This window comes from Penicillium bovifimosum, assembly GCF_028826915.1.
Source record: "Penicillium bovifimosum strain IBT 22155 chromosome Unknown utg000003l_segment0_segment0, whole genome shotgun sequence".
NCBI lineage: Eukaryota > Fungi > Ascomycota > Eurotiomycetes > Eurotiales > Aspergillaceae > Penicillium > Penicillium bovifimosum.
The window spans coordinates 3057384-3079000 of record NW_026622712.1 but is presented as its reverse complement, the minus strand read 5'-3'; the positions used below and the strand labels follow the sequence as shown (position 1 = coordinate 3079000).

The 21617-nt window shown below is 51.9% G+C and overlaps 7 protein-coding genes across 7 annotated transcripts; 3 read left to right on the top strand and 4 right to left on the bottom strand.

Annotated features, from left to right (window-relative positions):
- Positions 1 to 464: 464 nt before the first annotated feature.
- On the top strand, positions 465 to 4549 carry N7515_004213 (GAS2 domain protein; the record flags this gene model as incomplete). Its single annotated transcript, XM_056664957.1, has 2 exons — positions 465 to 3053; positions 3119 to 4549. The coding sequence occupies 2 exons, from the start codon at positions 465 to 467 to the stop codon at positions 4547 to 4549; spliced, it is 4020 nt and encodes a 1339-aa protein (XP_056524014.1).
- A 625-nt stretch (positions 4550 to 5174) lies between these two features.
- N7515_004212 (GTPase-activating protein GYP7) lies at positions 5175 to 7829 on the bottom strand (the record flags this gene model as incomplete). Its single annotated transcript, XM_056664956.1, has 5 exons — positions 5175 to 5500; positions 5553 to 5871; positions 5921 to 6183; positions 6236 to 7607; positions 7686 to 7829. The coding sequence occupies 5 exons, from the start codon at positions 7827 to 7829 to the stop codon at positions 5175 to 5177; spliced, it is 2424 nt and encodes an 807-aa protein (XP_056524013.1).
- Positions 7830 to 8791: 962 nt separating this feature from the next.
- On the top strand, positions 8792 to 11538 carry N7515_004211 (Aromatic-ring-hydroxylating dioxygenase alpha subunit; the record flags this gene model as incomplete). Its single annotated transcript, XM_056664955.1, has 11 exons — positions 8792 to 8896; positions 8947 to 9128; positions 9175 to 9590; positions 9645 to 9765; positions 9841 to 9912; positions 10063 to 10279; positions 10335 to 10785; positions 10841 to 11183; positions 11236 to 11261; positions 11307 to 11429; positions 11483 to 11538. The coding sequence occupies 11 exons, from the start codon at positions 8792 to 8794 to the stop codon at positions 11536 to 11538; spliced, it is 2112 nt and encodes a 703-aa protein (XP_056524012.1).
- Positions 11539 to 11694: 156 nt separating this feature from the next.
- N7515_004210 (uncharacterized protein) lies at positions 11695 to 13443 on the bottom strand (the record flags this gene model as incomplete). The annotated part of the gene is made up of 1 exon (XM_056664954.1): positions 11695 to 13443. One exon carries the CDS (start codon positions 13441 to 13443, stop codon positions 11695 to 11697), a length of 1749 nt encoding a protein of 582 aa, XP_056524011.1.
- A 472-nt stretch (positions 13444 to 13915) lies between these two features.
- N7515_004209 (polysaccharide lyase) lies at positions 13916 to 14674 on the bottom strand (the record flags this gene model as incomplete). Its single annotated transcript, XM_056664953.1, has 1 exon — positions 13916 to 14674. The coding sequence occupies one exon, from the start codon at positions 14672 to 14674 to the stop codon at positions 13916 to 13918; it is 759 nt and encodes a 252-aa protein (XP_056524010.1).
- A 966-nt stretch (positions 14675 to 15640) lies between these two features.
- On the top strand, positions 15641 to 19249 carry N7515_004208 (F-box protein; the record flags this gene model as incomplete). The annotated part of the gene is made up of 3 exons (XM_056664952.1): positions 15641 to 17744; positions 17780 to 18394; positions 18450 to 19249. 3 exons carry the CDS (start codon positions 15641 to 15643, stop codon positions 19247 to 19249), a joined length of 3519 nt encoding a protein of 1172 aa, XP_056524009.1.
- Positions 19250 to 19692: 443 nt separating this feature from the next.
- On the bottom strand, positions 19693 to 21454 carry N7515_004207 (MFS transporter; the record flags this gene model as incomplete). The annotated part of the gene is made up of 2 exons (XM_056664951.1): positions 19693 to 19986; positions 20051 to 21454. 2 exons carry the CDS (start codon positions 21452 to 21454, stop codon positions 19693 to 19695), a joined length of 1698 nt encoding a protein of 565 aa, XP_056524008.1.
- Between the last annotated feature and the right edge of the window lie 163 nt (positions 21455 to 21617).

The following is a 21617-nucleotide window of genomic DNA, read 5'->3' as shown; positions in this document are numbered from 1 at the left end:
GTAGGCAATAAACGCGGATCCCCCGGCATTCGAATGGTTCGTGTCAGCAGCTCCACTCCCCCTGATCTCCACTTCTCGTTATTGACAAAATACCCAACTTCACAAAATCCTCCGACAGGGTCATAGCTATTGTCAATTGTAGAGCAGAAAGCCGGTCTTCCTGTTCTGTCCGCTCATTTGTGCCCATATCTCCGCACTCCTCACTTCCTCTCCCAACTTATTGTACCTCGACCTCCCCCGTCAACTTCGAACTCGACCTATCCTTTTTTTTCTATTTCTTTTCGAATCTCCTCTCAAGCTTCTTGCTGTGCCAAGTGCTGCATTCTGTTGTAACACGCGTCTCAGCATGCGGGTTCGGCAGTCCTCTTTCCCACCCTCGTTCCGACCTCCGTCACTTACATGCCATCCTCGAGTCAGTCGAGGCTCACTGTGACTTCTCTGACTTAGCTGGAACATCCTTCGGCATGGCAGCCAGTCGAATAAACCCTAATCGGCCCTCCATTCGCCTCTCCCCCGTTCATTCCCGACATAACTCTCGTTCAACTTCACCGGAAAGAATCCCTAGCTCCATATTCCAAAAGCTTGACCCTCTCCTCAGCAACCTCTCCCCCGAATCGACCCTCGAAGCCCTCACATCTACCGACGCAGTCCCTTCGAACGAACAAGGTGTCCGTGATATACTTTCTCAAAGCATCTCCCAAGTGTCGCAGACGGAACGCGCCCTAGGGATACGCGCCGCGGTAGCTGCCCAAAACTTGAGTTTGTGGCACAAAGAGGTTGTATCATGGCAGTGGCCAAACCAGCAAGATGCAAAGACCGGAAAAGGATTTCTTCCTCCGCGTGAGTCAAACCATAAGGGGAATCCATCCCTTCCGGGCCTTTTATCTGCCCCTCGCAACCCGGAGGAGAGCTATTATGGGAGCTTGCCAGCCAGCGTGGTCGAGCAATATGAGAGTAGAATTGATGAGATTCGCGATGCAATGGAAGATCTCAACGTGGAAGAACTAAAGGAACACGTTTTGAATGCCCACATTCCATCCAGATCTCGACCCTCCTCTGCCACAAGCTGTTCATCCGTACCTCCGCCGCTCAGCTATGTACAGCTGAGTGACTTCACAGCTGTCGTTACCGCGACTATCCTACGAGCCCTTCCGTATCTGTCACGATTGAACGCCTTACTCGCCACTTGGGACGTTCGCCTGTTTGTTTTGCGCCAAGTTCCTGGTCTGCTGAGAGAGCTGACCTTGACCCGATCTGCCCTTGACTCCGCCTCCCGTGCCCTACGAACCCCACATTCTTCTATCACCGGCTCGGACCGATACCCTGATGCATCCCTTTCCGCCGATCATGTCAACCTTGAGTCCGCAGTTGTGGCTGTCGGAAGGCGGATGGACCGAGTTCTGGATGCGCTGGAAGGTCGCCTGGACTCTCTGCCCGAGCAGTGGATCGATGATCTCGAGTCCATCGAGTCTGATTTTGCTGCGTGGGTTGTGGAGGCTGAGCAGTACAAAGTTCAGACCGAGTGGTTCCGGTCCAAAGCCGAGTCTGAGATGGCTCAGGCGCGTGCAGCCGACCAGCTCCTAGTTACAGAGTCAGTGGAGCAAATACGGCAGGACTCCTCAGCGTCCGAGGCAGCTGCCCAAGAACCCGCGGGGCATGAGTCACTCGTCTCCCCTGAGCAGGCTGTTGAAAGTGAGACTGAATGTCAGTGCGGTCCTGAACTCCCGTCTGTTGAAGCCAGGGCACCGAGTCCACAATATGTTCAGCACGCGACGTCTCCTGATGAGTGCCTCGGTGGGAATACTCTACCAGATCTCAAGCTCCCAACGTCTCTGGCAAAGCCTCAGATTGATAAGCCAAAAGAGAACCTCACACCTTTGCCAGTGGCCGACGATCTAGAGACACCAACGCAGTCCGATTTTCCGCCAGCTCCTGCGATCAGTCGCCAGGCATTCCCAACTCCTGCGCAGACGCTTTGTGCGGATGACTGCGACTTAGAAAACAAAGAAAACGTTCCTCCGTCAGGTTTCCAACACCCCGACGGTATGTCGCCTGTCTGCCAGACTCCTTCGACAAAGTCCAGTCCCTTGTCTGAGCATGGAGCTTCTGCAGCAGGCTCTTCCATTCAGCCTGTCACTGCATCTGACGCTGAAGCTCAGCTCTCCGGGGATACTGCTTCTGTTTTGAAGGGCGCTACCGTAGAATTTGATGTTTGTCTTGATCGCGAAGAATTGCCTACTGAGACGGCAACTGGGTTGGAGAAAGAGAAGCAGTCTGTTGGTGAAACCCAAGCGAACACCCACTCCAGGTCCACCGAACACACTCCCAAGACTATCTCGAGTGTTGGCCAACGCTCCAGATTGCCAGCCAGGTCAAATAGACGGAATGAGAGTGATACTCCGGTAGCAGCAGTTATCTCTCCGGTATCCACGCCGAACTGGTCGGAAACCCGACTGCCGCAATCGCGACAATCTGTCAGGGGTTCCCAGATCCCCATGGCTGTCCCGTCACCCAAGCCAGGCTCAAGCTCTACCCCCATCAAGTCTCACGCCTCGAATGAAGCGATAGCAGACCCCTCTCAGCGCACTGTCCGCAAACCATTACAGAGCCCTATCAAACTCTCCAAATCCCGCCCAGTTGAGAAGGATGCCAAAGCACACAAAACAAAGCATCGTCGTGGGACATCTAATGGGTCTGTGGGGTCTTCACTTTCAGGTCGTTCTTCTTTGATATCCAGTCCAGAGGTGCAAGCACCGCACACTGTGTCCTCTAATGTGACATCACTCGGGGCATCACCTCGTCCTGGATCTTTACATCGTCCCTCACATGGGGACTATACCTTGAGAGAGGATCGTCTACGTCGTCTGGAGGATCAAAAACCTGATCCGCGAGTTTCATTTCAACAAAGTCGCACGGTCAGCCTGCCTCTCGAGCGGTTCATCAATGAACGACTAGAGATGGGCCTGGGACCCGAGTCGGCGCCAGATTTGGCTGTTGTGAAATCGTCTACAACACGTTCTGTCACATCTGCCGACTTCCCTCAACCGCCTAAGGTATGTTGAAATGATTTTACGTTCTTGTATCCTCATCGCTAATTGTTACTCTAGTCTCGGGCCAGAAGCACACGAGATCTTTCTTCGGCGCCCATTCCACCCCGGGTCTCGCCACTCGCCGTCCTCAACTCTGCCGAGGAAAGTCTGCAAACGACTTGCATTCTCAGAACGAGAGGTCAAAGATTGCTCAACAGAACAAAACGACATTCGGGATGAACTCTGCCCGAAGAGCGATTGAACACCTTACGCAACCCAGGTCTCTCCGCCTACGGCAGCGACTGACTGCTCATCCAAGCCTCGAGAGCCTGGGTATGAAGAGACAAGAGCTGTCATATGTGGAAGAACATGAATCTGAATTGACAGATTCCGGAAGTCGTGCTCCTTCGTCACACTCCAAGCGTCCCCGAGACCAGCTCGACGAAAAGATCAACTCCATCTTGAATTCATTGCCTGGTCACATCCATCTGGTCGATTCCAACCACGAAGCAGACACATCATCCTCATCGTCTTCCATGGATCGCCGAAGGCGATACCGATCCGAGTCACCTACCGTTCCAGCTCGCAGCACTACCCCTGCGCCTTCACTGACTCTGATGCCCGCTGCCCGGAGACGCCAAAGCCATGCATTCAAGACGGAGGACAGCTGTGTCAAACTCTACCACCTCCACCACGGCGGCCAGTCGGCGCCGACAAAACTCTTTGTTCGTACCGTGGGAGAGGATGGGCAGCGAGTGATGGTTCGTGTTGGCGGTGGATGGGCTGACCTCGGAGAATACCTTCGCGAATATGTCATTCATCACGGTCACCGAAAGGTGTCTGAAACCCCCCGCGTGGAGGTTCAAGGCATAAATCCTCGTCCTTCTCCGCCATTTGTCTCTCCAAGCTCTTTATTAACCCCGGCACCCTCAGCCCTTCTTTCCTCTGGCAGAGCTACCCCGTCGCGATCACCATCAGTGCTGAGCAGTCGCGCACCTTCCTCTCTAACCGTTCGCAAGAAACGACGGGGCTCAGCCGCCTCGGAGATCATGGCCAACAGAGCAGTGACAACAGGTCACATCTCTCACATCCCCCACCTCTCCTCCTTTACCTCACCCCCGCCTCCTATCTCCCACCTCCCTTCCTCCGCCGACAGACGTCTTTCCGTCTCCTCCGGTTACTCGATCGGTGACACCCATTCCCCTGCTCAGACCGCCACTGCCCTCGCCAGCGAACCTCGCGCCACCCCGCTGGGCTTGGCTGGTCCCCGGCCACGTGCTCGATATGAGTCCATGAGCCCAGAGGGTGAAGCCTGGGTCGCAGACGTCCTCCAAAAGACCCGCCGTCCCAGCTCTCACGCCCCTCAGTTCGCGCTGAGTATCCCACCAGACCACGACGACGATCGATCTGAGTTCGACGGTCTCGGTCACCACCTACCCAAAGTCCGCAGTATCGGTGACATCGGCTCTACCGGTACAAGCCGACGAGTCGTGCTGAAAGGTCTTGGAGGTCGCAGATAGACATCCTGCCATCCTTCACATGCCCTCTGGTCCTGTGTTTCCTTTCTGTCTGACTGTGCATTGGGTCTGCAGTAAAAAAAATGTTTTATTCTTCGCGTTACCCTGGCCTTTGAGCACATGAACATCTGGCAGTATACCTCAGATGGCGTGTTTTGTTCATATTTTTCGGGTTTTATTCTTCTTGCATCAGCGTGGCGAATTGTGCCTTTGTGGGATTTGGTGTCGTGTTAGAGCTCAATAATACCCTACATTCTTATCTGGTTTGAATGATATTTGCATTTCTATTCTCATCCTTAGCTCTTCCAAGGCGAGCCATGATTATATCATTAGTATGCCCTTGTCGAGATGATACCTAAAGGTTATGGCAATCTTAGGATAAGTCAGATCTCTACGTTCTAAGTTAATAAGACGAACACCTCAGCTGCCCGTGTACGTTGTAAGACATAGCGGAAAGAGGGTTTCATTTCAGAATAAATAGTCGCCCAAAAACCCTCGTCATGATCCTTAACTCCATAAGCCAATTATCAGGAAGAGTATACATAAGGCAGTCATAAATCATGGATCATTAGCTAGAACCTCAGAATCGAACAGCAAAGGCGGATGATTTCGAACGAAACGTCACCGATCACGAAGTCTGTTGGCGTTTCCACGGGATATCTTTACGGAATAATTCCCGTAGCTCGGGAGAAATCACCTTCGGCTTACCAGCGTCAATTGCCTTTTGCAAAGACGAGCCAGCATTAACCCCGCTGCTTGCACCAACAGCCGGAGATTTGCCCTTGCTGCTATCTGAAGCATCGCGGGAAGGTGCACCTGGTCGACGCTGGGCGGGTGCAGCGGGGAAGTTATCCTTCTTGTCGATTGCTTGGACTGAACGCTCGAAGCGGTGGAAGAGCGATTCGGCACGAGTGAGAATGGGTACGAGATCCATTGTGTTGGAGAGTTCGTTGACTGCGAGTGAGGTTAGTAAAGGGAGGAACCCAATTGTTCATGTCCAACATACTGTATTTGAGCACTTCGTCGAAGTGCTTGAGATGATCCATGATCACATCGCGGTGCTTCTCGAGTATTGCTAGGGCAATAAATAGGTGGAAACTACTGGAGAAATAGTCGGTCCACAATGTCTCCCAGAGACGCAGCACATCGCTCCAATCGAACTCGCGCTTATACCACACCAACAGCATGCGGAAGAAGAAGAAGAAGTTAGTGCTGTCAGCGGACTGCAGATGCAAGTAAAGCTGCGGATCCATGAGCTGGACCAGGTGATCCAAGGCCAGCAGCTGGCCACGCATTCCCGATTGGTCTCGGAGGAAGTTATGTTCCTATGGCGAGATTAGTAGAGACATAGCAATTCGTCGTGTAGAAACATACCATTCGATCCATGAACCCGACAAACGCCCAGAAAGCCACGGCATCATCTTGCATCACTGCATAGATCGGTGCTAAGAGGTCGCTCATTCCTTGAACATACCCAAGATCCGGGTTAAACTCATTGTACGTCAGGAGCATGTCCTTCATCTGCTCCAAGTGCACATTGGTGCCCGTCTCAGCGAACGGAGAATCGGGATCGGGATGAGGGATATCCTCGCCCGCGAATAGCGGAATAGTACGGTCGGTGCGGTGAACATCCTTCTCTGTATCCAGGTGTTAGTGGCCGATATGAATCGCGATACAGCGTGATCCTACCTATTCGGTTCTTCTGCTCTTTCCAATTGTCAAACTGCTCGATCGTGGAGTTACCCTCAACCATTCGCTCCCACCATCCTGCTTTCAGTCGAATGTATTCATCGCGCTTGGAGTTCATCATCGCCTGACGCTCCTCGCGACTGCTATCCCAGGAATACACCCCGAGCAGGAAGAGCCAAGCCTCCTTTCGGACGCCATCATTGGGATCTAAGCCTCCGTGGAAGATCCGCTCCTTGACTTCCTCCACAGTCACTTGAAGTCTACCCGTTGTTGGGTCGAAGAAGCCCTCCCACTCGGCCAGTTGGAGAACCCGGCGTCGCTCTTGCAGAGCCAGATTGCCGGTCTCCAACTCCAGAATCTCAAAGTCGCCGACCGAACTATTTTCCATCTCCAACATATCCTGCGCAGTCCATATGCGCTGGTTGCGGTCTTTATCACTCTGCTCCGCAACACTCATCGCCCAGCGAGCCAGATAGACCCGGGCGCTGTCAAACTCGTCCTGCAACGTCTGAATCTCCGGGTTTTTCATCAGACGGCGCATTTGTGGCGGCATCCGCGGGTTATCCGCGACTTCGTTCACCGTGCGACGGGTGAACGTGGTGATTTTGCTCAGTTGCTCCAGCATTTTCCACCGAGTTTCTTTCAACGTCTTCATGAACGGATCCATGGTGGCATCGGGCGGTGCAGCTCGGCTGGACCCCGGGGCGGCAGCTTCGGGCTGCGCCTTTGCCGGGATGGAATTATCGCCATGGCTCACGGGCCGTCCAAACGACAGCTGGTCCTCCTCCGACGGGTTGATGAGATAGACATTGCGGTCCACTGCGGAGCGCTGCACCTCCACATACCTCCGCAGCCACCGCAATACCTCATCGCCACCCCAAAACAGACCTCCCTCCTTTCCGAATGGGTCGAAACTCTCCTTCACTCTCTTCTTCTTCTGCAAGATAGTGGACTCGCATTCGTCATCGTGGAAGAAGAGCGCGGGGAAGCCATCGCCTGCGCGGGTGTTGATCACCACACTCCCGAACCACCATCCTAGACTCGGCGGTCGCACTAGTAACGAGTATATCTCTGAGAGTGGGATTGCAAATGCATATAAACCGATGGGGTCTTTGTAAGTAGTGGTGGTCGGAAGCGGCGGAACGAGGTATGTCTGGCGCGGGGGCGAGTCGCCTTCCGAGAGATCTACTTTCACGTATGTATCGTAGGCTTCCCCGAGGGATGATTCGGGCACCCATGCGAGGAGGTAAGAGGGGGTAACGGAGTTCTTGGACTGAGGTGGAGCATGTGATGCGGGGACGGGTTTTTGCTGGATGAGGGCGATGAAGCCAGGGATATTGTCTTTGGAGGAGGAGGTAGGATGGACATAGACCTATTTCTCGTTAGCTCTTAGTTCATCTCCTCGTTCAACATTTGCTGGTTTTAAATCAGTGGGTAAGAAATAGCTCACTTTGCTTTTGGAGAAGAGCAGCTTGACCCCTCTGCTCTCGGCAGTCTGGGCGATGGTATTGTATTCATCTTCCTCTTCGTCACTCATGGCGTAACAGGATGGAGGTGATGGTGAAGTAGGAGGTGTGTAGTTGACTGAGCCCATGACGAGTGGACTTGTTAAGTTGTCGCAACTTGCAAGGAGCAAAAGTCACGAGCTTGGAAGTTGGAAGCTGACGACGTAATCGATAAGATAGCAGCCTTATGAGAGGGGTCTGGACTCTGGACTCTCCTTCTCCTACGTATATCTCTGTCAGTATCTCTTTTCTTTTGATGATATGAAGTCAAATGTGAATCTTTTGTGCTTGCTTTTGTTATGCTATGTTCACTGCGTACGATGCGCTTAGCCTCTCGCCACCATCCCATCAGGCAGCCGAATTCATGACAGCCTCAGAACAGGTTGACATCGATAACCTCTGTGATCAAGCGCTTAACATCTTTTTAAGGTCAAATTTTGCTACTTGACAGTTATAACTTGTTGATAAGTAGGTTTTTCTATGGAGGCTTTATTCAAGGCTGCATCAAAGGTTGCCCAGGCCACTACTGCAGGTGCTCTCAAACAGCTGCTCTTAAACAGCTACCCTCCAACTCAAACCAGGTCATCAAGACTTCCACACAGCTCTTATCTATGTTTGGGCCTCCAAAGGCCAGACCTGCCCAATTCTCTGAGTCACTAGTTCACACGGAGTGCCAACTGACGATCCGCTGCGACATCGACGGGACTCGATAACTAGTTTGGGAAGTGATATACAGATCCTTGTACATCTCACATGTTTGACAATCGCGGGTATAACCTCTGAGGAGTTTAGGGCAGACCATGGATATAAACATGCACCTTCTCCTTTGTCGCATCAACGCTCAGCCAACTGGTAGATACATCATGTCGGAGCTCGCTCGTACCTTACCCGCTTCCTGGTACTGCAGTCAGCCGCTGTATCAGTTAGAGCGGCGGGCAGTCTTTCTTAAGGTATGTCACGCGTTATCCTGGTAGGTTTCAATGAGGCTGAGATATGGTCCAGTCCTGGTACTTGCTGGGCCCAGTCACCAGATTTCAGGTTGTGGGCGAGCATGTGGAGTATGAAATTGCACAACAGACCGTCTCTGCCGTTCGAATTTCAGGGAGAGGCTCTGAACCCCGTCGCTGAGGAGTTACAGGTGGTTTGTGTAAAGACAGTATGTCTATCTTGAGTGAAAGTTGCACTTTCTCTAAATGACTGTGCTAGGGCAAGAAATTGCGCAGCCATCTCACGCCAACTGGACTACTCTTCTCCACTGTATCCGACGATGCACCCAGTTTCCAAGACTTCTTCCCAGAGCTCGAGGAGCTACTCGGCAAAGTTGATTTCAGGAAGCTGCCGCACCGGCGGAGCATCAAATACGAAGGACAGTTCAACTGGAAGACCATGTAAGCTTACCTGTGTTGCTTTCTCGGTCGGAGTTGATGTTCGTAGGGTCGATGGATATCAAGAATGTCTACACTGCCAGTACACGCACCCCTCGTTTTCCGTCTACTATCCCCCGACCTTTTACACGGTGCGCAACAAGCACAATTTCTCGCAGCATATCGCTGACCCGAAGAAACCGGACGATGGTCTCTTCCTATACTTCTTCCCCAACTGTACGCTGAATGTCTATGGGGGTGGCATGTCCTCGTTCAGAGTGTGTCCGACCGCTGACCCGCAGGTTACCCGGATGGAGTTTGATTACTATCATCTGGAATCTGGGGACAAGTTTGAAGAGTACTTCAAGTTTGTGCGTCAGGTTGCGATGGAAGACTTTGAACTCTGCGAGAAAGCTCAGAGTAATCTGACTAGAGGGGTTTATCATGAGGGGATCCTGAACCCGGAGAAGGAGAACGGTGTCTCTTGTAAGTTGTTCTGCACTGCTTCGTGATATTGGGCTGATCCTGATTCTGTTCTAGACTATCAGCAACGTGTGTTTGATATGGTCTGCGAACAACATGAGTCTGACAAGAAAGCGAAGGTAGCCAATAGGTCTGGATTGAGAGGGCATACTGCATCCTCTATTGCACAGATGGAAGCGTAGGTGGTAGCTAGTAATTAGGGCCGTATCAATCCATGAGATCTGGACAAAATTCAGTATGTTGTTCCTTGTAGGAAGATTCAGACGGAGAGACCAACATATCGGTCAGCGGAACAGCTGCAGACAGGAAATTTCAACCTAATCGGGTAATAGCAGGGGTACAGGGGTGTATCATGTGCAAAGGTGGAGATGAAGGTGCTTTGGCCTACAAGTATATCAAGCTGTCCATACCTACCACAACCCACTTCATATCCAATTCTGCAATCGAACATTATCTTAATGGAATCCAATCCAAGATCCTTCTTCCCAGCCTCGCTACTTGTAGCTCTAGCGACAATCATCTTTCTTCTCCGAGTATGGCCCCGACTTTCTCATACGAAGATCCCCAAAACATCACCTGCAATCAAACCCCCAAATCCAACCCCAACAGTCTCTAAAGAACCAGACATCCCAGAAGGATGGTGGGCCAGTCGAAATATCTTCGAACTCGAACGCCGCGCACTTTTCAGTCAAGTAATTGCCCAAAGCAAAGCAGATAATTCCCCAACCAGTACTAACACCCACTCAGACATGGCTGTATGTCGCCCACAGCGCACAATTCACTAAAGCCGGCGCATATCAATCATTCGATCTAGCCGGCTTTCCAATCTTCCTCATTCGCGGTAAGGACGGCAAGATCCGCGCTTTCCATAACGTCTGTCGACATCGCGCGTATACTATTACCAGGAAGGAGAGTGGTGCGTCGACGGTGCTGGGGTGTCGATATCATGGTTGGAGTTATGATACTACGGGGAGACTGGTGAAAGCCCCGCAGTTTGATGGGGTCCCCGGGTTTGAGAAGGAGCGGAATGGTTTGTTTGAGGTTCATACTCAGACGGAGAAGGGGTTGGTTTTTGTGAATCTGGTTTCTGGGGAGCCGGCTGCGTTTGACGACATGGGCGTCACTGGGATGGGGGGAGCTAGGTGGGTTGCTGGTCAGACTTTGATGGGGGTTTTTAATTGGAAGGTCGGGGCCCTTGGTAAGTGATTCCCTCAATTTATAGGTGAGGTGAGGTTAGAGCTAACGTTGTAAAGCGAGAGCTCATCACTTTGATGTCTTTGCCAACCTAAATCACGGAGTATCTGGAGTATTCAGGTCATTTGTCAAGAAGCTTGCCGTACCTCTGCGAAGAAGCACTCGAAAAGAATGTTTCTTGTATCCAACTACATTCTTCTATTCGTTAGAAGATGGCTTGTCCCTGGCTATGTCCTTTTTCCCAGCTTCCCAGTCAAAAACACACGTTCGCTACGACCTCTTCTCTTGCTCCAATGTGAGTGAATCTGAGGCACAGAGGTTGTCCGAGGTGTTACAGAGCGCGGTGAAGAAGCTGGTTGGAGAGTTGGAGACTGATTATCAATCTATATTGGACAAGCAAGAGTGTGTATAGGTTGTTATATGTCTGGCTCATGGACTGATCCTTTTCCACTAGATTACCAAGCGAGTTCGATAGCACAGGTAAGTCCCTCGTCATATTTTGATTTCTCTGCTAAGTGGATTCAGTCTCTCGTCAAATCTTGAGTCGACTGCAAGAGCATACGAAGCTCGAAAGGGCCGAAGGAGGTCAGATCCTCCCAGCCATGCACAAGCCGAAGGGAAGCACACTCTTCCAGCAAGCAGATCAATGTTAGTGTGTAATTTTTTACATTCATACTTTGTCTCATACTGACTGGAGGCAGTGTGTAAAGAGCTAGACTGTCTTGGTGGAGATGCTTCAGGTGCGCTGGACTGGTAATTGATGCAGCTGGAGACGATTCTACTTGACTGAGACGACACAGATAGTTATTCAGGCATAGCTATTGGAGATTGGCATGGTGATGTACATTCATGCAAACTAATGAAAGATTCGAGTTATACAAGAGACACAAATACACAATAGGACTCACTCATTCTATACCCCCCAGCCAAAAGATCGCTTCCTTCCACTCCTCCCACTCTTCGTAACGATATACTTCGAATCCCTCATCCTCCCAATCGTACTCGGTCTCCCCCCACTCTTTGCAGCAAGATAAACAGGCCTATTCCTCCTCATCTCCCTCCTAAACGCCTCCTTCGCCTTCGAATCCCTTCTCACAACCCCTAGCAACGGATCAATATCCCTCATATCAATCGGCACATTATCATCATTCATCTTCTGCAATTTCTGCCCCAGCGACGGACTATCCGGAAACCGCTTCATACACTCATCCAACAAGGTCCCACTACGAAGCTTCCTCGTCACCGTGCCCATACTATGCTTCAATATCGACACATTGTGATCCCTCACAAATGCTTCAAGCGCCAGATACCACCCGCTTCCAGGCCAATCGGCCGGTAAACGGCGAACGAGCGCTTGCATCTTCCTTACAGCGAGAAGCTCCATAACGCCCTGCGTTGGCTCGACGCTACGGCCGTCTTTCAGACGACGTTTCTGGGCTGCCAGGCCATCGGCGATTTCGCTGCCGATTACCTTGCCGTATTCAAGTGTGAATAGGTCGGAGGGGAGGTGGGAGAGGATGGTTGCGAAGATCTCCCCGCTGCACATGTGGGAGCTGCGTGCTGCACAGATAAGTGCGTATCCCTTTGGACCGCCTGCTAGTCTAGGTAGTGTTGGGTCTATGTGTGCGCAGAGCCAGGCGATGGAAGCTGGTTCGTCGAAGCAGGCGGCGTACATGAGTGGATTCATGTTTTCCGAGTTGCGGATGTCTGGTGTGAGCATGGAGTATTTAAGGAGGAATTTCATGAATGCTGGACCGGCGGGATTGAAGGCTGCAGCGATATGCCAGGAAGATTCTAGCTGGCCGCCTAGCTCGTGGTATTGATGTTTAACATTCGCGATATTGATACCGTGTTGGTAGAGGGCTTTGGCTACGCTGACGGGTGCGCTGGCACAGAGTTCGTGCATGGCTGCATCATGGAAGATCTTGCGCAGTTCCTGGACTGGCGTGAGACCGACTCGGCTTAGTCTTGTGAGGACGGTTTCGAATTGCGGGAATGCGTCTATCCCGGCCAGAGAGAGGAGGATGTGATTTTCGTTTGGTTCTCGGATATCTCTGCAGTTTAGCAGATGCTTAGGATCTACCTCGTTGACCAGGTATGTGAGTAATTTCATGTTGAGACCATTCAATGCAGCCTCGATCCAGTTTCGGCCTGACTGATCATATCCGCTGCATTTTACAATGTCCCAGTCGATCAGGAATTCCAGGCATTCAGAGCATTCCCGTGCAGCATCGTATGCAGGGTGGTTGTCTGTTACTGATGCAGCGCGTTGCGACAGATGGGCCATTGCCTCGTCGTAGTCTTTGTATGAGCGGATCAGGGCTCGCATCTTGCCCAGTGTCTGAGGGCTTTTCAACCATTTGCTCATGCTTGATCTAAGAGCTCCTTTTAATAGTCCGTGTAAAGCGTGGATCTTGCTTGCCTCCATGTATCGGACGGGGAAGCCCACGAAGCGGTCGTATATCGTTTCGAGGATTTGCTGGGGAAGTCGGGCTAGAGGTAACTTGGTGGCCCATTGGATTTGCTGGGCTGATGTTTTCTTCTCAATACTTGACCAGGCGAATACGCCTCCTTTGATACTTCCAGATTGTAATCGGTCGAAGATGACGCCCCAGACTGCTGGTCCCCAGGCGTCTAGCATTGCTACGTCGTACTTGACCATTGTAGAGAGGTGTGAATCAGTATGAGGTTGGGAAGATAAATAGGATTGACCAGTTAGTTATATTTCCTTTGCTACAGACTTGAGATGTTTCTCTTTGAGGTGAAGAGGATAAATTTAGACGTTTCATGGCCAACTACAAAGGATATGCTTAGTCTTTCATGCAAGAAAGACCACTCTGATACTCGAGGGATATCGTTATTATAAAAAGGCGTTGTAATCGTTACTACATACTTCACAGTAAAAGTCATGAAGTCGGTCTATTCTTAGAAACGAAGGTCCGCAGATCGGAAGGCTGTGCGTTCGTATTCTTTCTTCCTCATATCAGGTCTTTTTACTTCTAGAAACGCTCTTCGTATAAGCGGGTTCGGTCGCAGAATATTTACATTTGTGGTTTAGCCCTTGTTCTAACGAGACAACAATTCCATCACTGATGAAGAAGAATGAAATCCATAGCTCAGTAAAGTATGCCAAACTAAGCGGCATTATCAGCCTGAACCTGAACATCACCAAGCGTAGCCCCCATAGCAATCTCATCATACCAAATCTCCCTGGTCCCCTGCGACCCCTGCATACCCCCATCATCATGCCAACCATTCGCATACAATCCAACCCGGAACTGGAACGCCCGATCATCATCAATGGTAGTCGCAATCCCCTGCTTATCAAGCACATTCTTCCCATCAAGCGACAACTTAAAGCTCCCCGACTCATCCGACTCCCAGTTCGCCTCAATCTCCACGCGATGCCATTCCCCGGTGCTCACCGAGCCCAAATTGTCAAAGCTCTCCGTCTTCTGCTCACAGATCGACCCCTGCTTAACCCGCGAGTAAAGCTGATCCCCTTCCAACCAGACCATAGTGCCAGGCATGTAATCGTCGCAGCCGGTATCGCCGAAGTCGGCGATGAACTGGGCGATGTTGTACGATTGCGCTGGGGAGGTCTCCCAGTCCTCTGAGAGACGGAAGGAGAAGCCGTAGGCGCCTGTGTCGCCGCGCTTGTAGGCGTCATTCTTTACGACTTCGGAGTGGTAGCGGCCTGAATAGGAGGAGTCGTATGTTTGGGTCATTTTTAGAGCGGTCGGGCCCTTGTAGACGACGTTGGTTACTTGGTCGACGGTGCCTTTGTTTTCCTTGTTCATTGAGTCCCAGCCATCGGTTGTGCCTGAGTTGTAGAAATCGGCGGCTTGGGCCGTTAGGCTCAGGGCCAGGAGGGTTGGGAGTTTGTTGAGCATGGTGGATAGACTGATAGTGTTTGATAGAGGTTGGAGGATTGGTGCTGGTTGTTTATATTTCACTTCTCTGTGATCTTCAGGAGACTCCGTAATGGATGTTCATCTGGGGATTTACCTAAATGGGGATAGATGAAACGTAGATGAATGATATTCATGGTAATACTCCGTAGCTTATGTTTCGTGGTCCTGGCTGTGAAGTAGACATAGACCTGTAACTCTTTTAGGAAACTGATGAGTGAAGATCGTAGTATTAAGTCAAGCCAAGGTAATAGTAGAGGGAGGTCATACCCCAAGGTACTCCCACTCCACTTTTCCCGCCCCCAAGTTCTCCTCTTCTCTTCTGTTAGCTGTGAAGTCATGGCCCCAATACAAATTGTATGCTTCTTCACGGGGGCGGGACGTATGTGGGGAGTGGGGGCGTATGGGGGTGTAACCTTAGCTCGTGTCGATCGACACGAGGATTACGGAGTAGCCTTCGCCTATTCAAGGACACGAACATAGATACGATATGGCTATCGTAACATAGTATAAATAGTACTGTTTAGTCTGTGACTACTGTCAAGTTTATAGTTAGGGCTTTCTCCTCTCTCCGACTTCAACCTCAACTCAACTGGGGTCTGGGATCTGGACCTTTTGGCCCCAGATCGCCGACACAATTATCAAATCATCCAACTGCTGTGTAGCACTGCAGATCTTTAAAACGATCTCCATAACATTTCCTTTGTTGCGTTTCCTCACTGCGCCTTGCAAGAACCACAAACTTCAAGCTTCTTTGTTATATGCAGCCACAACCGGGGATGAACTACTTTTACAAAGAAACGCCCCGAGTCTAGTCTTCTTTACCACCCCAATCAATAGTATGTGGTGATCTGCTGTCCGGTGACTTTGGAGGATGTAACATGCTAACAAGACCTAGACCGGCCAACAATGCCCCAGAAATAGAAGATCCAGAATTAAGGCTGAGATATGGCATCCCCTCTGATGATTCTGCCTCTTCGGCTTCGTCGCAAGTCCCCTCAGAAGAAAGGAAATCACCGGCCGCCACCGCTGAAGATAGAGAAGATAACTCCCTCCGAACCTGCGACAGCCTTCCGTGGCAGCATGTCGAGTCTGTCGAGTCTGTCGAGTCTGTCGAGTCTGTTGAATGTAACGAGTCCCAACAAAGAGCTACCAACAATGCCAGCGCCGATTGAGGATCATTCTGGAACAGCGTCCCCTGCGCACGCCGAAACTAAAGAGAGCCAAAAGCCAAGCCAATCAGGAGAGTCCAGCATCAAAGAAAAAGAGATCTCAGTCGGGGAGATCGGGGACCCCTCGTCTGCCTCCCCGCTGGAGAATCGGGATGCTATGATTGACCTGGACTCCCAGGAATCCGACGATCCTGAAATCTCCCCGTTGTCGTCTGGACCGTCCCACCAGCGCTCTGCATCCCGTTTGACCCGCTTCTTTCCAGAGCTGTCTTCGCACTTTTCGGTCATCTCCCCGGTCAGCACTGGCTCCAGTGCAAATTCCAAAATGGACCGTCCGACGAGGCCGTCCTTTTATGAACGCGAGCTGGAAGAACGAGTGCAGAACTTATATCGCAGCTCGACCGACGCCGCTGTAGATGAATTTGTCACTCCACTGGCGACCTCCAACTCCTCAGAGGAGGTCTTGGACTGTGCTTCTTCGTGCTATAGTCGTCGGACTTCCATCACCACCGTCGACAGCGAGTTCTGGGGAGAGGACCCACGCTTCCCATACAAAACAGCAGATGCTTACTCCGTCTTCTCCCCCGTTGCAGCGGGCGTCTTCGACGATGCTGCTTCTGCTCCCTCGCGTTCGGCCTCGGTATCGCCGTCCCGCCTGCATAGGCCACACCCCTCGCAGCTCCGCCCAGGCCCAATCAGAAAGGTGTCCAGTGACAGAAACAAGCCATTGCCACTGGAACCCTCTCCCGGCAGCGTAGCTCCCAAGCGCTACAGCGACTCCCCTCTGTCGGCCTCGCGCGAATTACAAGACTGGTCAGTCTCGCCGCAGCATTCCGCCATCAACGACTGGAAACATGAGTTACACAAGCATCCGAATGATTACCACCGCCATTCACGCGGACACAGTCAGCCTCCGCCTCAGCGCCAGCCCCGTGCCCGACGGTCAGAGTTGATGGTCGCTGGCCATCGCGCCCGTCATATCGCGACTTTATCGCGCGCCGCCGAGGAAGTCGAAGATGCCCTCGCAGGCTTGACAGATAAAGACTGGTCGCAGAAAACGCTGCTTATCGTCGACGGGCCGCTGCAGATCAGCCGCAATAACGGCGACTTGGTCGCTACCCGACCCGCGCCTCTTCCCCCATCGACGAAACCTCATTCACAAGCGCGGGCGACCCGAGCGAGCTGGAAGAAAGATGCTCGGCTCAGCAAGGGCCAAAGTGCGACCAAAGAAAAGAGTTTCCGACTGAGCATGCGGGAGTCGCGAGATAAGCTGTTGGCCGAGGCCAAAATTCACGCGAAGAACTCCAAGGAGGGCATTTCCAAAAAGGATAAGAAGAAATCCTTCCTGGGCTTCACTCGCAAGAACCAAGTCGACGCAATTAGCACGGGCTCACGGTCGGAGGACTCTCTCCACACCGTTGCATCTTCACATTCCGCCGAGCCCCAGGATCCGGCCCCCACACGCGAGCGCGACAGTCTACTGCTGAAGCTACCCCGTCTACAAACAAACGACCTCATTAGCACGCCCTTCGACCACGTCGAACAAGTTCCGCTGTCCAGCTCCTCGGGCCCGGAAATACTGGAAGACGTGGAAATCGACAAGTCCATCACAAACAAACTCCGCCAGAGCTGGGCGTTGGTCTCCACGGCACAAGCGAGTAGCATCAAAATTCCAGAACAAATCTATGAGCTCCCTGCTACGCCGCCGTCGCCGACGTCGGCACTTCGAGCAAAGCAAATGGTCCAGCCCGTGGATATCCCGCTGCCCGTGGACATGCCAGTGGATCTGATCATGTCGATTATGGAACACGTCGACGCGCTTGACGATCTATTCAATCTCGCCCTGGTTAACAAGAAAATCTACACAGCCTTCAAGCAGCGCGAGTTACCCCTGATCAAAAACACCCTGTTCAAGATGTCCCCGCCCGCCTGGGAACTGCGCGAGATGAGCCCCCCTGGGAAATGGAATGGCAGCTCCTAGTCGATCCCGACTCCCAAGTCCCCGAATACACGCCCACTGTCTATCTACAGCGCTACGCACAGGACATCTACACACTAGCGAAGCTAAAGGCGCTGGTTTTGGCGCGATGCGCGCCCTTCCTGCGTCGCGATACAGTGCGCGGACTGGCGGGCATAGACACCAAGCGCGCGGAGGAAGTCGACGATGCTTTCTGGCGGGTTTGGAGTTTCTGTCGGATTTTCGGATGTGGGAAGGGACGGGAGAACGATATTGCCGGGCAGATGGATTGGTTGAAGGGTGGTGTCGAGGCTAGGGGCCATGTTACCACGGCGTCGATGACACAGCCATTTGGTATGAGTAATGTCCTCTTTGAGCCGCCTGAGGGGTTCGGACGGGGGAATCTGTCTGGTCTATCGCAGAAGCAGATGTACGATATGACCGAGATCTGGACTTGCATGGGTGTTTTGTTGCAGCCGTTACATGGGAAGTGCGTTGAGGCGCGGGAGGTTGGCATCTTCGATGGAATGGATATTCCAGAAGGTGATCTAGTGCGCGAGGAAAAGATGCTCGGTAAGTGCAGTCCCTCCATCCCTTCTCCTAGTAATACCAACTAATAAAAAAACAGAAGAATGGACCTCCTACATCCTAACCCTCGGCCTAGGCGCCGTCCTAACCCTCAGCGCCGTCTGTCCAGCGGACACAACACCAGCAACCTTCCAAAAAGCGCAATCCATCGGCCTAACAAACTGGGAACTAACCGAAACCGAAGCAACACGCTCCTCCTTCCTCAAAGAAGCCATTTCCCGCGCCTACGAACTCCAAGAACGAGCCCTCAACTCCCCAGACCTATCACCGCAACAATCCCAAACCCCCTCCCCAGTAAAAACAACCGCCCAAAGCCAACGCCAACGCCAAACAAACCTCGCCAACGAACTCCGCACCCGTCGCGCAACAAACCAAAAACCAGATTCATCCACCCGCTTCTCCTTCTCCACCGAACGACCAATGTCCGAATACAGCGCCATCGTCCACAGTCTAAACAGTTCCCGTCACCCCTCTTCCATACCACCAGTCCCAACCCTAGTCCTAGATCGATCCTCAACTTCAACAACCGACACAGCACCACGAACACCAACCTATGAACCCGCAACTGTACCTGTATCTATACCAGCCCCGCTTCGACCACAGGTCCTAGACCCAGTCGATCGTGCAATCGATATGATAGTCAATGAGCTCGGGTTTGGAGCTGAGGATGCGAAGTGGGCGCTTAAGATTACGGATACGGGCGAGGGGATTGATGCGCCGGCTGCTGTGCAGCTTTTGCAGAGGCAGAGGAGGAAGAATGAGAGGAATCCGGGGAATGATTTGCTTTCTTCTGTTATTGAGCGGCAGAAGTCGCTGGATTCGGGGTGGAGATGGGCTTGATTTTCTTTCTTTCTGTTTCTTTTGGCGGGTTTCATTTTTTTTTTTTTTTTTTTTTTGGTTTGTTATGATGTTTATGCATTGCGTACTATACCCTTCTTATTAAGTCTTTGCTTTGTTATGTTGATAGATTGCTGAATGACTTTCCATCTATGTGTTGGCCTGATTTGAAGCAGAGGGTTGACCGTGATAACCTGGCTTCATATGAAGTGAGAAGTGTGGTCTACACTTAATATGCAAGGTAATCAATCAATGTAACTCTAGTCTCTTTGAGCACATCCGTCACAACTTTCGGGCTGCTGCCCGGAATACTTCGCTAGCACAGCAATAATGTAACAGCATGGTCTATTGAATAAAGGGCTGGTGTATAGTCAAATGCAAAGGCTGGAACGAAAGAAAAACATAAACTCGTCACATCATGGCACCAGTGTCAGTGGTCTTGTATATCAAGCCCCATTCGGTGCTTCTTCATCATCCGATTTGTCTCCGTCACTATCCTCGCTCCAGCCTTCTGCTTCAAGCGAACGACCGCGGATGCCAAAGCTCATGATAAATCCAATGAACGATACAGCGGCAAATACTCCAAAGGCTATAGCCTCTCCCTTTGGTTGGATCTTGGCTGTCAGCGAAAACAGTCCTCCGGAGAGGAATGGGCCGATCGAACGTCCCGCGGCGGAAAGAGTCTGTGCAAGACCGTTCAGTGCGCCGAGGACGGCGTGGTTGGGTGCGGAGTTGGTGACCTGGAAAGATGTTAGTTTTGGCCCGTCTGTATGATGTGCAGTGTTTGTCTGTAAGGTTTCTTACCAAAAGCAAAGCGCTGGTCAGTCCACCCACGGAGGCAATGGTCTTCACTAGCAACACAAAGCAAAGTTCGACAGCCATGAGGGCCGACTTGCCCGTCAGACCCTTGCCATTCCTGCTCTTGTATCCAATGAAAGGCATCAAGACGAAAGAGACCACGAAGCCAAAGAGCCCGGCACGGTATGACCATCGGTTGCCCATCTTGTCCCGCAGACGGTTAAAGATACAAATCTGGAAAATGATTGTGACCACACCAGCAAATCCTTGAGAAAGACCAATCTCGGACGGGGTGAGGGACCTTCCAGCCGGAGGCTTGGCCTGTGCAAAAATCGGAAATAGCGAGTTGAATGAAACGTTGCAGAGTGCAAAGATCAAATAGGTCAACAGAAGTAGAACCGTATCCCGGTTGAAGACCTCGTCATACGAGAGTTCCTCGTGGTGATTGAGGATACTGGATACCTCCGACGCAGAATCCAGGTCGCTGTCATGGTCCTCCGTCTCCACGTGGTCATGGTGAGAGGCTGTCGGGGCAACCTCAACATATGTCGGATGACGGGAAGAACCGGTGAACTGCCACAGCCACGCAAACAAGCTGCGCACCTTTTTACCGATCTTCGGGATACTGTCTGCGTCTTCCAAGCTCTCTTCCAGGAAAATAGCTGTCAAAACGAGGTCGATCAAGAGTACAAGCGCGGCCACCAGGTTCGGTGCAAGGTAAGGATATGGATTCTTGTTGCCCGTGAACGGATTTGTCTCAAAGACGAGAAGTCCTCCTACGAGGGGTCCTGTAATACCTCCGATGCCGTATAAAACCGGCAGGTAGGTGAAGGCCTTGGACTGGTTGCTTCGGTCGGTGATCTCTCCAAGGCAGGTAGACACCAGTCCCTGGTTCCCGTTGACCATGCCCATCAAAGCCTGCACGACAATAGCCTGGGCGAGGGTCTTGCAGAATCCAAATGCAACAAAGCAGGCTGCAGTCAACAAAGTGCCAAGCAGGATCACGGGCTTGCGACCCACGTGGTCAGACAGCCAACCCCAGAAATAATTCGTGGCGAATTGTGCTAGCGCAAAGGCCGAGGCAATGGTCCCCACGTATACACCCACTTGCGTGCCCTCCACCTCGGGGAATGACGATGCCATGTCGGGCAGGTACGGACTGATCGAGTTCAACGCCGTTTGTTCGGCCAATGCAATCATCGCCAGCACTGCCATCTGCCTCCTTGGCAGCGGTGATGATTTTAATCGGGAATCTGCGGCGTCATGGTGGGGATCGTAGGAACCGTCCGCGGAGGACTCGGACTGGCCGGAGTTGGGTCGTCCGCGCGATTTTGGCGGCGGGGTATCGAAGGTCTGGTAGTGCTGCGTGGAGGAGCGACGCTTGAGTAAAGCCCGGTCGTGGCCTGTCATCCTGGCGACAGACCAGGGGAATCAGATATTGAAGGAAATCTTGTCGGGGCTAACCATGCGATTGGGGTTGGTCGGGGTGAGAGTAAAGGCGCAGAGCTGTCGCGTGGGAGTGACGAGTATGGTTGTAACCTGCACCGGTATGTTTTAGGGTCAATTTCTGACA